Source organism: Rousettus aegyptiacus, unplaced genomic scaffold (genome assembly GCF_014176215.1).
Source record: "Rousettus aegyptiacus isolate mRouAeg1 unplaced genomic scaffold, mRouAeg1.p scaffold_m13_p_11, whole genome shotgun sequence".
In the NCBI taxonomy this organism is placed as follows: Eukaryota; Metazoa; Chordata; class Mammalia; order Chiroptera; family Pteropodidae; genus Rousettus; species Rousettus aegyptiacus.
This window is the reverse complement of record NW_023416286.1, coordinates 56,712,978-56,729,885: the sequence shown is the minus strand read 5'-3', so window position 1 is coordinate 56,729,885 and position 16,908 is coordinate 56,712,978. Positions and strand designations below refer to the sequence as shown.

The 16,908-nt window shown below is 34.0% G+C and overlaps 1 protein-coding gene and 1 pseudogene across 5 annotated transcripts in view; one reads left to right on the top strand and one right to left on the bottom strand.

Moving 5' to 3' along the window:
- Positions 1 to 16,908, top strand: part of PCCA (propionyl-CoA carboxylase subunit alpha) — a 321,747-nt gene that overhangs the window by 248,092 nt on the left and 56,747 nt on the right. For 4 of the 5 annotated variants that reach the window (XM_016123140.2, XM_016123139.2, XM_036228824.1 and 1 more), the window contains one exon: positions 16,445 to 16,498. The exons of the other annotated variant lie outside the window; for it this stretch is intronic. In XM_016123140.2, coding sequence (XP_015978626.2) covers positions 16,445 to 16,498 — 54 coding nt within the window. The remainder of the gene's footprint in view (positions 1 to 16,444; positions 16,499 to 16,908) is intronic. 5 annotated transcript variants of the gene reach the window in all.
- LOC118609408 lies at positions 15,450 to 16,203 on the bottom strand (annotated as a pseudogene).

The window sequence follows — 16,908 nt, the reverse complement described above, 5'->3', positions numbered from 1 at the left end:
TGTAACCTTAACAGCATTTTTAAAATTGTGTAAAATCTATATAAAGTATAAAATATAAAATTGACCATTTTAACCATTTTTAGATGTATAGTTCAATGGCAGTAAGCACATTTAGATTGTTGTACAACCATCACCACTATCCATCTCTAGAACTTTTTCATCTTTCCAAACTGAAACTCTTTTCATTAAACAATAACCTTTGATTTCCCATCCCCCGAGACCCTGGCAACCACCATTCTACTTCCTGTCTCAATGGATTTGACTACTCTAAACAAGTCACATAAGTGGAATCATATGTTATTTCTTTTGTGGCTGGCTTATTTCACTTAGAACAATGTCTTTTAAGTTTATCTATGTTATTATATGTATCATAATTTCCTTTTTCTTAAGGCTGAATAATATTTCATTACATGTATATATAACAATTTGTTTATCTGTTCATCTGTCAGTGACTATTTGTGTTGTTTCTACCTTATGGCTGTCATGAATAATGCTGTTATTAACGTTAGTGCACAAATATCTTTGAGTCCCTGGTTTTTAGTTCTTTGGAGTATATACCCAGAAGTGGAATTTCTGGATCACGTAGTAATTCTAGTAAATTTTTGAAGAACCATCATACTATTTTCCATAGTATTTTACATTCTCACCAGTGATGTGCAAGAATTCCAGTTTCTCCATATTTTCACCAACACTTGTTATTTTACGTTTGTTATTTTTATAATAGCTATCAGAATGGGCATGAAGTGGTATCTCATTTGGAACAGGATTTACTTCAGTAGTTATTGAAAAAGCTTTCAGAGTACTTCCTGATATTTGCCTTTCCTTTACCTGTTTTATAGGATAGCCAATTCACTGCATAAATGGAAACTTTTTTAGTGTAAATAGGAGCAACTTTCGTACAACTCTTCTTTAAAACCCATTCTCTCAAGTTATTTTTTCCTTCCTTGCATAAAATCATGTACAATTCTCAAAGTCTATGCAGTCGCTACCAGGTAATAAGCAAGCAGCCTTCTATTTTGAAGATGTGTTTAAAATCTAGTTCATTGTAATGTCAAAACTGGTAAGAACTAGTAAAACTAGATTGCAAAATTTTTGTAGGAAAGATAAAGAGTGTTGCTTTCTTCTTTCTTGCTTTATATTCTGTCCCTCTTCTTACCTGTTATCTGAGATCTCTCCAAGCTGCAGTATGGTGTAAGGATGAGAGATGCAAAGCCGGAAGGACTAGGTTGACCTGGGCGGATGTAATCCGGTATTTGTTCTTTTTTGGCATGGCAAATGTCCAAAGCTGGCTGATGTTTTCTAGAACATTTATGTAGATTTGGAAGAATTCCTCATGTGCAGAACTCTTAATGCCTTTTCTGTCTTTTCCAGTTAGTTGCCTTCAGCATCCTGATTCTCATCCCTTTAGATGTTCCTGTTGGGCAGGGTCTATCATAATGACCCAGCATCTCTGCTGCATGATCTACATCTGAGCCACAAGAAATTGTTGTAAATTCTTGCCTCACTAAACTCTCCTTGCTCTGTCATCAAAAAGATTGCTTATATTCTCTATGTGTTCCTCAAAATCTAGGAGCTACATGGAAAACTAGGTGATTCTCACAAAATCTCTCTCACTTAGCTTAAAGTGTTCAACCTCAAATTCTTAAGAATTCAGCCTCTTCTAATTAATTTTTAACTTCTTTCATAGTCTCTTGTAGGAGATGGGCATTTCCTTAGCATGTCCTACCAGGTAGCCTAGTTAGCATCTTACTTAAGGATAAGTGTGTATTTAGCAGTTATTTAGTTTTATTATTGAATCCCTATGACTATATAGAAAGTAGCAGTTAGCATCTTTATCTGATTAGATAATGGAATACTTAGGGAGTAAGCACATAGTTTTGCTTTAGGAATGTGCTCCCATCCAATCAGATTACATTGTCTATTCACTTTCCTGGTTTTCATTGGTAAACTTCATGAAGTTAATATTATCCATTAATTTCTCTTAAATTGTATTTTGACAAGTATCATCATTTGAATAACAAATTTCATAGGTTACTGACTTCCTTTAATTGACCTAAATTACCTGTTTCAGTTTTGATTCGATTTTGAATTCCTACTGCTTGCTGAATTCCTGGCACCTGTAGAAGCTCAATAACTGTGGATGAGTGGGTGGGTGGGTGGGCGGGTGGGCGGATGGATGGATGGATGGATGGATGGATGAATGGATAGTCATCTTGCAGTTTGTAATTTAACATGTAAATAAATCTCTTACCTATACCATCATTTTAAGATTGAGATTTTTATTTCTTCTACTCTTTCATCAAATTAAGCTATGTTCTTAAGATAACCTTCTTAGCCATTTTATCCATTCTCTTTCATTGCTGATCTTTCCAGTATTTGCAAAGTCCATACTCTATTAGATAACATGGCTGGTTGATCTCTGCAGCTGCAGAATCACCACAGTTTCTGTGAGAGCAAAGAGAAACAAAAGGGATCCCAAAGGTCTGCCCACTGAAGTATCAGAAGTACCTTGCTTATCAAGCATGTTCTTTCCTGTTGAGAACATGTCTTTCCTGCTTGCCTTCATTTGCTCTAGGTCGCACCTGAGCTGTTTAAGGCTAACAGTAATAGGTATTGATAGGTATAGAAAAAGGTCTACCTCAGGCTTTTCTTAATTTCCTCTTCCTAAGAGGTGTGTGCACATATTGTGCTCTCCCTCACCCAGTTTCACTGATTATTCGGTGCTCAGTTAAGTTTATTTCCCATAACACTTTACTCCAATATATTCACCTATCTGCTTTAAATCTTCCTCTCTTCTGACTTCAAGAAAGTCATTTTCTTTGTCAAAAATTCTAATCAGTTAATAACTTTAAATTGAGCTAGTGATGCATCTATCTAAAAGGAGAACTGGGGGTATGAACTTTGAAAACTCTTGAAGATACTTAAAGGCCTTCTTTAGAATTTTCATGTTCCTAATCTAGTACTTCAACTAATAATTGAATCAAGTTGTTCTCAAATATCATTATTCAAGGAAAATAAAATGATAGAATTTCATATTTTTTAAAATATTAGTTATATATTAGCATTTTCCTACAATTTCATTGCAAATGTAAGAGTCCGTCAGTAATGATGTTTATTAAGTAGATCTTAATGGTATATTTTGAGAAACTAAAAATCATTTTTCAGACTTTTATGGGAAGATATATTCTGATTTTTAAATTATCAATTTTAAAAGTTGTGGAATAAAACAGTATTACCAATAGAAATCTAATAGGAGCCATATACGCAGTTTTAAGTTTCTTAGTAGGCACATTCAGAAAGAACAAGTGAAATTAATTTTACTAATCCATTTAACCCAATTTATCCAAAATGTTAGCTTTTCTGCATAAAACAATATTAAAAAAGTATTAATGGGATACCAGAAATGACACATACACCTGACATATATATAACAACATAACTTAAGTAATGGAACAATTTAAAGCAAAATGTAGTTTCTACCAAAAGAAATTGTGTTTAACAGGAAAATATTTTACACTGCTTCTGTATTTAAATTAATAAAATTACATAAAATTGAAATTTTAGTTTCTTAATCACATTAGTAACATTTCAAGTTCTCAGTAGTCATGTGTGACTAGTTGTTACTTGGTTACAAACAAAACCTTTTATAAATCAGGGTGTTTTCATAGAAGAAAAATACAAATACTGTTTTGTTTTTAGTGCTCCCTAATGTGTTTACCACAGTTTTTGTTCTTATTATTTAAAATTAGAAATAAATTAAATTCATTTTTAAACAGAAGAATTTCTCATCTAGTTGACATGCTTTTAAATTTAGAAACTTAATAAAAATTAGAACTATTTTTTAAAAAATGGAATGATTTCCTGCCTGTAGCATATAATTAAAGAGCTATAACAAAAGATTTTCTGTGTTCTACATTTGTCAAGCTCACTGCTTTCTTCATACACCCTAGCATCTTCGTAGTGTGGAACGTACTGGATGAATACGACTTTTTTTTTATTATTATTATTATGACTATACTATATTCCTGTGAAGTAATTTTTTTCTACCCTTGAAAGAGGTTCTTCAATTTTACTTTAAACAACTCAAATAGTTTTCCATTTCTTACAGTGTAATTTGTCTGCTGGGATTTAATATATTGCTTCTTGTTAGCATTTTACATACTAGATTTTCATTTGCGTAGTCATGTTGTTTGAACATTTGCAAGCAGAGCCGTCTAACTGCTATTGGCCTGTGTCTTTGTGCGGCATGATTTCTCCTATCCACCTGCTCACAGCAGGTTGTCTACAGGCCTGAAGAGTAGCTAAATACTTTTGAAAATATCTTGAGATCCTGCTAAGGTCTAACAATTTCTGCATTTGTGTGCTGTGAAGCTATTCACGGTGTACCTTTGAAGGCTGTTTTCTTTTTATTTCTCATATTCTTGTTTAAATATTTTCAAGAGAAGATAAATTTATTATAAATAACAGTACAAAGCTGATTGCAGCACTATTGCATTCTGCATTGAATAGGTCATTGATACTCAACTAAGTGGAACTAATTTTTTATGTTAAAGCAGACAAATTTGGAATAGTGTCACAAGAATCTCATGTTATTTACTACAGAATACCAGATTAAATGGATTCCTTGTGAATTGATTGCAGTGTTAAATAGATTATGTAACATGATAACTTAAAATACTCAGTGGGTCTATGTAATGTAGAATATTGTACAAGCACATGAATATAATAGATGTTATTATGTTTGCAGATTATAAAACTGATATATTTGCAAATGCTTGCCCACACAAATATATTTTTATATTTTAAAAATTAATTTTCTGTTTTTGAAGAAAAGGAATTAATTTTCACAACGCTTGAGAAAGAGAAGTTAAAAATAAGGTTTGGGGTTTTTTCTTTTTAGCTTTTTAGATTAAAATCATGCCTTCAATCTCTGAGAGCTAGTTTTAATCCTGATAAGTATGTATAGATGCTAAATAAATATTTAATAATATTTTAATTAGAAAATTAAATGAAGTGGCTTATGTTTTTGCTTATACTTTGCCCATATATATAAAAAAGTAGATTTGGAATTAATCATTTTACGTTTTTATTTTTAGTTCTGTGGGGTTTTTTTTAGATGTTTCACCCCTCCCCCACCCCTTCGAAGTAGTTAGCTGTTATTTTGTACCATATGCATGTGATTACTCTAGAGTCATGAAATGTAATATGAAACCGTCTATTTAGGATGTATAGGGTACATAAATATATAACTTAAAATAAGTAGACATTGGTATTTTTTTCTAAAGAAGTAGGAAATGAAAGAGTCATTATTAACCATCTTTTTCACATTCCTGAAAACATCAATTACAGTTACACATCTTAGAAACAAGCCCACCAGTAGAACAGAAATAACTCCTTTTACTATGTTTCAAAAATTTAATCACAATTTAACAGCTGGGATGTATTTGCAACTATAATTTAAAATATTAATTTTGATACAAGTTGACCTGCTTTTGCATGTAGTCCTAGCAGTTTTCTTGTCTCTAGTGGCATATGTTTTACGATATGGAGTTGCTTTTAAATTTTTAATATAACAGGAAAATGTCTTTCTAAGTCTCTCTTTACCCCCCCTCCCACGTACTTTTTTTCTCCTTTACTATCTGTCAACAAGAAAATGATATTTTAGTAGCTGCCAGAAGAAGAGAATTTTGAATAGTACAAACAGTGATTGTAGTAAACATGGAAAATAATACAAGCAGCTGCGCTGGAGACCGATAAGACAAATCCCACAGTAATGGCCTTTAAAACATATTATCAAGTTGGAAATCAGTGAGGGGAAAGAGAAAACTATTACTATTTCTTCCTCTTACTGTTCAGTGAGATTACTTTTTAAAGGTGAAATTGCCACTGATTTTATTATCTTACAAAGATATTTTTAGAACATTTGATTTATTTCGTGAGTGTTTTTTTTTGAGTAAGCAACTTTGCTAACAAATGTTAAAATCACTTTGTTAGCAAAGTCTTAAATATTCGTTAAAGAAAAAAAAGTATATTTTGTAAATGTTGGAGCAGATCATGAAATAAGAAGGCAATTTTTATCTAGCTGTGGTGTGCTACTTTAAATAGAAAAAGAGGTAAAATATTTGGAGAAAATATTTTAATAAGGATGGAATATATTTCATGAAAATAAAACTTAATTTTTATTTTATTTTTTAACTTTCTGCTGTTAGTTTATCAAGCAGTTCATATTTATTTTGGCATGTCTCAGACTTATTGTAGGCATTGAATACTTTGTTCTTTGTAGATTCTAAAACCTAATCGTCTTAATCCTAGACTGTGGGAAAAGTGTATATTCCTGTTTCCTGTATAGAAGTAAATTCCAGTTTTGAATTTTATTTTCCGATTTTCGATTACATCAGTCCTTATTGCTGACATAGGTTAGTTAGGTTTGGGATCTTTTTTTTCTCGTCCTTCTAGTATACGTATCATACGTATCGTGATAGTGTGGTGAGATAAAAGAGGCCGATAGTCATTATGTATGTAAATCATAAGCTGCTTTAAACTGAATGAAAAGTTAAGGGCAACTTATTAGGACTTCTATGATCTACATATTCATTGATACAAATTAATTGTTTTTAACATGAAAATACGTTTTCAAACCTATTGGCATTTTACATATTGCAAAATTACTTCTATTTCCCTGGAAATCAGTCTGACCCTTGTAGGGTAAGGAAAAAGGAACTATTGTGTTTTTTTTACATAAAAGGTAATGTCAAATATGACCTAGGCAGCGTTCTAGACTTTGGTGATACAACAGTGATCAAGACTTACATTTCAGCTGGTGGATGTAGATACCAAACAAACATGTAAACACATAAAAAAGGTGCTTTCGATACTAAGAAGGTTGATGAAGACTATAAAACAGGATAATTCATAGAAAGTGACTAGAGAAGGTAGCTTTAGCTAGGGCAGTTAGAAGTCTCTGAATAGCTAACCTCGAATCAAGACCTATGAGGAGAAGGAGGCAGCCATGCAAAAATCTTGAGGAAGAAAGTCCCAAGTAGAAGGAATGGCAAATGCAAAGGCCCTGAGACAGGAATGAGCTTAGTTTTTGTGGAGGCAAGAAGGCAGGCCAATTCTTGAGTACAGTTAGGAAAGTGGGAAAATATAGGCAGGTACCAGATCATATGGAGTCTTCATAGGCCAAAGACTTTGGGTTTTGTTAAGTTTGCAGTGAAGCTTTTGAAGGGTTTTGAATTGAAGAATGATATGATGTGATTTAAAGTCACTGCTCTGAGGAGAATGTACCATAGAGGACCAGTGTTGGAGACAAGGGAATTGTTTATAGTCATCCAGGGGAGAGGTGCCGATAATAGTTTAGACTAGAACTCTAGCTTTCTGCCTGTTTCACGACACAGAAAAGCATATGAGATTTAGATTTCAGTATCGATAAATACAGTTTTACTGAACGTAGTCACATTCATTTGTCTTTATCTGTTTACAACTACTTTTGGAATTTTTATTGTGAGTAGAAGCTTAATGCCCTGATTTTCCCTATCTCATAGCAGTTCAATGGCTTAGTGGTGGTAAAGTTTATTGTGATATTTTTTGTGCTTAGGACCAAGATTGAAATTTTTCTGAGCAAGAAGCACCTTCGATCACTGTTATTGAATATTGAATGGCTTTAAAAATTAGATTGTATTGCAGACTTCATAGTTTATTAATGAAATCAACCTAAAATTGCAAGATGAAACTGCACATTTGAATGTTGAGCTGTTTTTTACATTTCCAGAGCTTTGAAAAGATTAAAACAAGAAGCAAACTTCATTTCCAGCAGCATTTTTCAAACCTCAATGCAAGAGCCAGGGAAATTTCCATATTTTAAAAATCCATTTAACTGTACCAGTGAGAATCTTCCACCTAACTTAAACTGGAATATAATGTTATACTAAAGACAAATATCAAGAATCTAACAAAATTATATAGATGCCCTCCAAATGATGAATATGTTCAAGTAAAATCATATGCATATGGATTGATGTCGGTATTTGGCAGTAGCTTTCAGTAGGAAAAGACATTTTCAAAGATGAAATACATAAAATCTCATTATAGGTCAGCATTACAGTATTACAAAAAAATGTGTTTAGTTATTATTATATTTTGAACGTTGCCCCCCAAAAAGTGAAAATTTATTTTCTTATTAATGTAAGTAGCTATACAATATCCTCAATTTTGCCTCTGGGCTCAAAATGCCTAAAATGTTTACTATATGGCCGTTTGCAGAAAGGGTTTCTCAACCCTTGGCTTAGACTAAGGTGGTAGCAGTGGAGATGGTAAGAAGTGAGGTAATTTGGCATATATTTGAAAAGGAGGTAGAAAAGGTTGGCAGATGGATTAGAACCGAGTGTAAAGGAAGTTAAAGAATTAAAGGTGAGCAAAGGAATGAATGATGGCAGTATTTTCTGAGATTGGAAGGCTACGGGAGTAGCAGGGTTGGAGAGGCAAATCAAGAATTCCGTTTGCACTTGCCAGTTTTGATATGTGCATTTGATATCTAAATGTTAATGTCCAATTAACAATTGACTATGTGAGTCTTTAACTCGCAGGGCAAATGGAGTTGAAAACAAACTCGATAGCCATAGTATGTAGAGTTTCTCTAAAAGTGTGGATCTGCCACATAGAATATAATGAAATTATACCCTCATCTTATACCATATACAAAAATTAATCCCAAATGAATTAAAGACCTAAATATAGGACCTAAAACTATGAAACTCTTAGAAGAAAATGTAAACAAAAAGCTTCATGTACTTAAAAAAGATTTCTTGGATATAACACCAAAATCACAGTCAGCAAAAGCCAACATAGTCAAATCGGACAACATCAAACTTAAAAACTTATGTGCATCAAAAGATACAATCAACTGAGTGAAAAGACATCCTACTGAACTGGAGAAAGTATTTGAAAATGGTATATCTGATAAGGTATTAATATCCAGAATATATAATGAATTCCTACAACAGAAAAACTAACCTGATTAAACAATGGACAAAGGACTTGATTAGACATTTCTCCAGTGATCATATACAAATGGGCAACAGACGTATAAAAAGATGCTTACCATCTGTAATCATCAGGGAGGTGCAAATCCAAACCACAATGAGCTGTCACCTCCCACCCATTAAGATGGTTACTACCAAAAACAAAACAAAAAGTGTTGGTGAGAACATGAAGAAATTGGAACCTTTATGTAGTGTTGGTGGAATTGTCAAATGGTGTAACTGGTATGGAAAACAGTATAGCGGTTCCTCAAAAAATAAAAACGGTATTGCCATGTGATGCAGCAGTCTCATTTATAGGTATATATCCAAAATAATTGAAAGTAGTGTCTTGAAGAGATATTTGCACACCTATGTTCTTTGCAGCATTATTCACAATAACGAAGAGGTGGAAGCAATCAAAATACCCAATGATGGATGAATGGATAAGCAAAATATGGTCTATACATAAGATGGAATATTGTTTAGCCTTCAAAAGGGAAAAAATTCTGTCAAATGCTGAACCATGGGTGTACCTTGAGGACATTATGCTAAGTAATTAAGCTAGACACAAAAAGACAAATCTTGTATGAATTCATTTATAAGATATCTGAAGTAGTCAGATTCATAGAAACAGAAAATAGAATGGTGGTTACCAAGGCCTAGACAGAGGAGGGAAGAGAAGTGTTGTTTGATAGGTGTAGAGTTTCAGATTAGCAAGATGAAAAAGTTTTGGAGATCTGTTTCACAGCACAGTAACTGTACTTACCACTACTTTATACTTAAAAATAGTTATAACATTAAAATTTATGTCTTTTTACCACCTAAAAAAATTGTTATTTCAAAAATCATAAGAGCCAAAGCAATTTTATAAAAAGTACAAAGTTGGAAGATTTATGCAACCTAATTTCAAGACTATGTAATAGCTGTACCAAGACAGTTTGATATTTGGAGATAGGCATGTAGATAAGTTAAAAAGAGTAGAGTCTAGAAATAGATTCAGATGTAGATGGTCAGTTGATTTTTTGGCACATATGCTGAGGAATTCAATGGGATGTTCTCTTAAATAGTGCTGGAACAACTGAACGACCATTTCGGGGAAAAGTGAGCTCATTTATTAGATAGCAAACCAGTGGTTGCCTGGAGGCAGGGACCAAAGTTGGACTGTGGAGGAGCAGAAAGAATCTTTTGGAAAGGATGAAAAAGTTTTGTATCTTAATTATGGTGGTGGTTTTTTACTGCTGTCAAAACTCATTGAATTCTGTGTTTTAAATGGAATGTAGTTTTTTGTACATAAATTATATTTTGAAGAAGTTGATTTTTTCAAGTGAGTATCTGGGGATTGGAGGCGGGGCAGAGCATGGATCTGAATGAGATTAAACTGTGGATGGAAAAGAAAAAGAGCTGAGGACTGGGTACTGGGGCACCTCAGCAGTTGGAAATTGAACGAGGAGGCAAAGCCAGCACAGCAGGCTAAGGAAGGGCTGCTGAGGAGGTAGGAGAAAAACAGGAGTGTGAGAAATGCTGGAGGCCAGTGAAAGAAATTTTGGGAAAGGAATCATTTCTGTGTCTAGTGTTGATGAATAAGATGAGGACAGAAAGATTAGGGAAGATGAAAATTTTAGGTGATTTTGACAAAAGTGATTGTAGAGGATTAGTAGGAATAAAAGCCACAAGGGAATTGAAAGTGACGAAGTAGAGACCGTGCAGGTAGCCACCTTTTCAAGGAGTGTTGGAAAGAAGAAGTGGGATAGCAGCTCCAGGGAAATATGTCTATGGAAATTTTTTATTCTTTGCATGTTATTTGTTGAAGAAATTGGATCATTTGTCCTATAGAGTTTTCCACTATCAGGATTTAGCTGGTGATTTTCCAAAGCTGTAGTATAACGTATTATCCCTCTTCTCTTTTCTGTAAATTGATATTTGGGTCTCGAGGCGTAATCAGATTCAGGCAAGACAGAATCCTAAGTGGTGAGGTATGCTTCCGCAAGAGGCACATACTATCCGGTTATCACTCTGTTGATGTTTAAGCCTAGATCATTAAGTTCATTAAAGTTTACAAAATGATGATGTCGTAATTTTGCCATTCTTCCTTCATTTATTACCTAAATTATTCCTTAGAGAGAAACTCTACCTCAACTACTCGGGTTACTCAGGAGTACAGTTTTTATAGGAAAGACAAGGTAAATGCTTGATCCTTTCCTTTTACTTACCATTTCCCAAAATAGAGTTGATTCCCTATTATTCTCCAAAAGTGACTAAATTAGGGTATTATATTGTTTTTGTTTTGGGTATCCATTTCAAACTCATGGGTTTAAACTTCTAAGTCCTTTCGATATGACCCCAGTCTTTGATACTTCACTTTCCGGCATGGCAAGATGCAGCAGCCTCATATCAGCCGTTTTTCCAAGAAGCCTTGATTTCTCTGAGTGGGAAATGATATTTGTAGACAACTGGAGTGCTAGAGAAGTTTGCTGCTATTAGGCCTTTTCAGTATTTCCATTGTAGATTCAGAAACTGCCATCTTCCCAGAAACCACCACTGCCATCTTCCCAGAATCCAGTAGCCACACTTTACAATCAGAAAATTTCTAATTCTGAAGAACTGTTATTAATTGAGTCTGTTACCATATTACCGAGGTGATTAATTGTGCTGATTTTGTACTGGCAACTATGGACTGGATCCTGTGGCTTTTCTTTTCTGCCACAGGTTGGGATGTGTCCTGGTCTAGAAGTAATGGGGATGGTCTGAGTGTTTTCCTCATTACTATTAAACCCTCAGCGGTGTAGGAGTCATCATGTTATTGGATTACATATCTATAATCTAAATCATTCTACATCACTCTGTTTCTCAATTTCTTGACAGCTCCACCTCTAATTCTCTGCAGTTAAAACTTCTAACAATTGAAGATGGAAAAATATGTGGGTCACTCTTATCTTTCATAGTTTAGAAAAATTTCAGAATTCTCGAAGATTAATCTTATGTTTCTGTTTTAGTTTCTTATGTCCTGTTGGGATTAAGGAGGAAGTGCAAGAAATGATCTTTGTCCTTAACTCACTATCTAATTAATGATCTAGTTTAAGACATTGTAGAGATATTCCATCTTGCACAGTCAAAATGATTGGGCTGGGATTCTTATTCTCCTGCTGCAATATAGGTAAATTACTTTTTATGTTCCTGTACCTTTAGTTTCATCATAAGTCAAACAGTATGCGGATTTTCAGATCTGTTTGTCTTTCATACTCTAAGTTTCTGTGAATGAATCAGGTTTAGATCTAGTGTTGTGTTTGCTTAGCCCTTGAGTACTCTGATCTAAGTGATTGCAATAGCATTTTCCTTGGCCTCCCAGCACAGTCCCTCCCCCATTCCTATATATCCTCAGCCTTACCTCAGATCATCAATCTTTCTAAAACTGAAACATGTTACTCCCAAGTTCTTAAGTATAAGAACTTTGTAAAGTATGAACTGTCTCTGTGTAAGATATGACCCAGTTGTATAATTCTTTCTCACTTTCCTTTCTTGCCATTTTCCTTTATCAATAAATTTATCTCCGGCTGTATTGAACTACTCACCATTTCTTAAACTCACCATGCTTTTTCTTAATCTGAAATTTTTATTAACTGTCCTATCAGACCAAAAGTTTCATTTTTACTTACCTTGTGGAAAATTCCTATTTATTTCTTAATACCTAGTTCTGATGTCTATGTACAAGGATTCCTTCACCTTTCTGGGATTTAGCTGGTCTGGATTCTTATCTTGTAATAGATGTACATTTTGTATTATGGGTTTATCATGTTATAATTTATAATTATAAATTTAATTATAAATTTTATAATTATAAAATAAATTATAATTTATTTTATTTTTTATTTTTTTAGCTCTCCATTTTATTTTGCTAATTTTTAATTTAGTTGGTGATTTTTAATTTTGGGTGATTTTTAATTTAGTCAGTGAGGATTCTTTCAGGAGCTGTAACCTACAGTGTGTCTCACTGGTTCCTTTATTTTTATTCATTTTTTAAAAAAATTATTTGGATGAGATTAATAAAATTACATATGATTCAAATGTCCAATAGTACATCATATCTATATTGCATTGTGTGTTCACCACCAAAAGTCAAATCTCCACTGGTTACTTTAGGGGAGCGTGAGAATCAGTAGGATTCACCAGATCATTGCAGTGCTACTTGCTCACTCACATGATGGAGAAAGCACAACAATCCGTAGGCCCACAGCAGCAATCCTGTGGTGGCTCTTATTCCCAGATCCCACGCTCAGACTGGCTGGTGTACAGGTTGGGTGTTTTTTGGTGAGTTTTAGAGGTTCAATTCATTGTTGTTTCAAGGGAAGAGGTCTGGAGACATATCTCACTCCCTCATGTTTCTGACCAAATTACAATTGAATTTAAAGTTGTTTCTTCCTTTAGTCTCCTGGAGGGTAGATCTTAATTTAGCTAGTAGTGTTCAGTACGTACTCATTGGATGAATGGGTAGGTGGTTAGATGATTGACTAAAGTAGAAGTGCCAGTGTTAGAACCTAGGATTTAAGAGCCAATTCTTAATTCCTTAGTATCAGAAGGAAAGAATATTTTATTCCATTCTGCATTATTTTTGCCTTCATTAAGTTAAACATATCTAGATAGAATAATAGGAATAACAGATAAGCCAAAAACTGTTTGATGTGCATTATTTGTGCTAGAATTTCATGTAAACACGTAGAATTTTTTAAACAAGGTTTAATCTGAACATACTATTTCGGGGATTTTTTTTGCACTTAGAAATATACTATAAACATTTTTCATGTTTCTAAAAATATTAAATTACTGCATGAATATGCCATAATTTATTTAATCACTTTCTTTTGTTCATTATTTAGACTGCCTGAAAGTTTTAGATTTTATAAACTATTCGATGATGACATTTTCATAACTGTATTTTTCTGCCTTGACTGTTTTCCTTAGAAGAGGTTCTTTCAAGTGAAATTAATGGATAAAAATACTTTTTTTTTTTTGAGTTTTCTATACTATACCACTCTACCTTGAATATGCTAGTCATATTATTCTGTCGAGTCATTTGGCAATATTTACTGGTAGGGGCAAACACATTTTGGTGTCCTTCTACATTAAACGGCTTTCCTTCTTATTGATCTAACCTTCCTCAATCAAGGAACCTGGGGCTCAACCTGAATTCTAGAGGTTCACTCTGGATTCTATGACTTAAGTGATCACAAAGATGGGATTTGATAAACCTCTACTTCTTTAAAAGTAATATAATAAAATCTGTAATAGTTGATGGCATGTGGCCGAGTGAAGGCCACTAATACTTTTTGCAGGGCTACATCTAGGATCCTTAAAAAAATTCACAGTTTCTTAGAACTACTTTGTTTGCATAGTCTTTGAAGCTACTGGACCCTCTCTGATTAGCACAAGAAAGGAATAATTTTGAAAAACAAGTCAGAAATTTAAAAAAGGTGAGAATTATTTGGAAAAAGTATAATTTACTTCAAGTATACTATTTAATAATCCATTTTTAGTAAACTAAAATTCAAGTAATAAAGGTATACATAAGTAATACTGTATTAAACGTGAACTTATTAACAAATAAATATATAATGTAGAGGTTATTTCTTTTATCATTACTTTCCATACATGGAAGAATTGCATTGTTATTATTTTAAACAAATGCAAAGTCATTTTTTATAACAACTTTATTGAGATACAATTCATATGCCATACAGTTCACCTCAAGTGTACAATTTAATGTATGTAGTCTCTTTATAGAGTTGTACAGTCATCATCACAATCAATTTTGGAACATTTCACAGCCCCAAAAAGAAACTTCAAAGCAGTCACTCCCCATTTCCTCCCAACTTTCTTCCCCTGGGCAACTACCGGTCAGTCTTCCTTCCCTTCCCTTCCCTTCCCTTCCCTTCCCTTCCCTTCCCTTCCCTTCCCTTCCCCTTCCCCTTCCCCTTCCCCTTCCCCTTCCCCTTCCTTTCCCCTTCCCCTTCCTTTCCCCTTCCCCTTCCCCTTCCTTCCTTCCTTCCTTCCTTCCTTCCTTCCTTCCTTCCTTCCTTCCTTCCTTCCTTCCCTCCCTCCCTCCCTCCCTCCCTCCCTCCCTCCCTCCCTCCCTCCCTCCCTCCCTCCCTCCCTCCCTCCCTCCCTCCCTCCCTCCTTCCTTCCTTCCTTCCTTCCTTCCTTCCTTCCTTCCTTCCTTCCTGGGAATTTAATCTGTATTTTATACCTGATTTTTAAAAGCGTTTGGTAGAAGCATGACCACTTCCAGAAATAGCATGGCATATTAAGGCTTAAACCAATTAATAAGTAAATAGTCATTTGACTGAAAAATTTTTTTATAAGCATCTTACCATAGATCTACTTTTGTATATAGGGTATTATCCAAGAAAAACAAATGGTAAGTTGAGTTCAGACGCATTAGACAAGTCTTGACTTCTGGACTTCAGAAAGATGCGGAAACTTCCTGAAGAAATTTTTTTCTCTTTTCTTTCTTGCTTCAATGTGGGCTTGTTCTCAAGTCTCAGTCTAACAAACTGTTTCACATAGGACATTGCAAAGAATCATTTCCTATTGTATCTGTTACTTAGGTACCAAGATACAGGCCACTTATTGAACTGTGTCAGATGATTCTTCCAAAGATGTCTCTTATTCTGGCACCAGGTCTAGCTGGTACAGTCTGGAAGAGCCTTAAGGCATCTTCCTGGACATCTACATCAAACGTAACCATGGGATCTACTACTTTTCTAGCCATTCCAGACTTGGCATTAGCAACCTCTGCCACTTGGCCCTGTACTCCAGAGTTAGGAGCATGTTTCTTTTTTTTAATAGGACATACTAAAGTTTATGTATATCTTAATTATTTTCATTCTTAATTGCTAACAGTTCCAGGAAGCTCCAGTTTTTACCACCTTCAACCCCCTACCTCCTTGGGTTATCAAAAAATTCTTTTGGTACTTAACGTTGTATAAAATAATTTGCATTGGTGAAAATATGTGATAGTAGATATATTCTTAGGCAACAAACTAAGAGAAAACCTGCAACCTCTGCTAGCTGGGGCCTGAGAAGTTATTGATGATCTAGAAGTCTTTGGGTTAGCCGAGGGTTTTCTAGAAAGAACAGTCAAATGCACCAGTCTACTTCCTGTCTCAGTGTATTTGACTATTCTAGACATTTCACGTTAAATGGAATCATATAATGTGGTCCTGTGTAACTGACTTCTGTTGGAGCATGAATCAGGACTTCATTCCTTTTTATGGCCATAGTATTCCATAATATGAATATACCATGTTTTGTTTATCTATTTATCATTTAATGGACACTCAAGTTATTCAGCTATTAGAAATAATAAGCTGTGAACATTCATGTACACATTTTTATGTGGATGAAAATTAATTTTATACTTTTTTTTCCAGTGTCTTTCACGAGAAGCAGGTGGAAACATGAGTATTCAGTTTCTTGGTACAGTGGTAAGTGTGAGAGAATTATTTGTATGTTCTCCTAATTTATAGAGGGGAAAAAAGCATGCATCTGGTTTTAGCCCATGTGTTTGAACTTGGCTTCATCATGTTTTTATTCTGCTATTAAATGAGATGTCTTAGTATAAGAAGTGGGTTTTTAATTTGTTAGAGAAGTTCTCATGATAGAAGACTTTTAGCAATTTCTTATTAGAGAGAAATAGTTTTAAAAAATATTTGCAGTTTGTTGGGTATTTTAAGTGTTTTTTTTTTCTGCTGAAGATTTTCTCCCTGTGTGCATAGTATCAATAAGAGTATATGTATTATATATAGATGCTTTTGAAAATGGTGACCTTGATGAGTTTTTTTTTTGCTCAGTTTTTTTCTTCTACCTTTCTCTGTGAGGTCCTTTCAAATCCGAA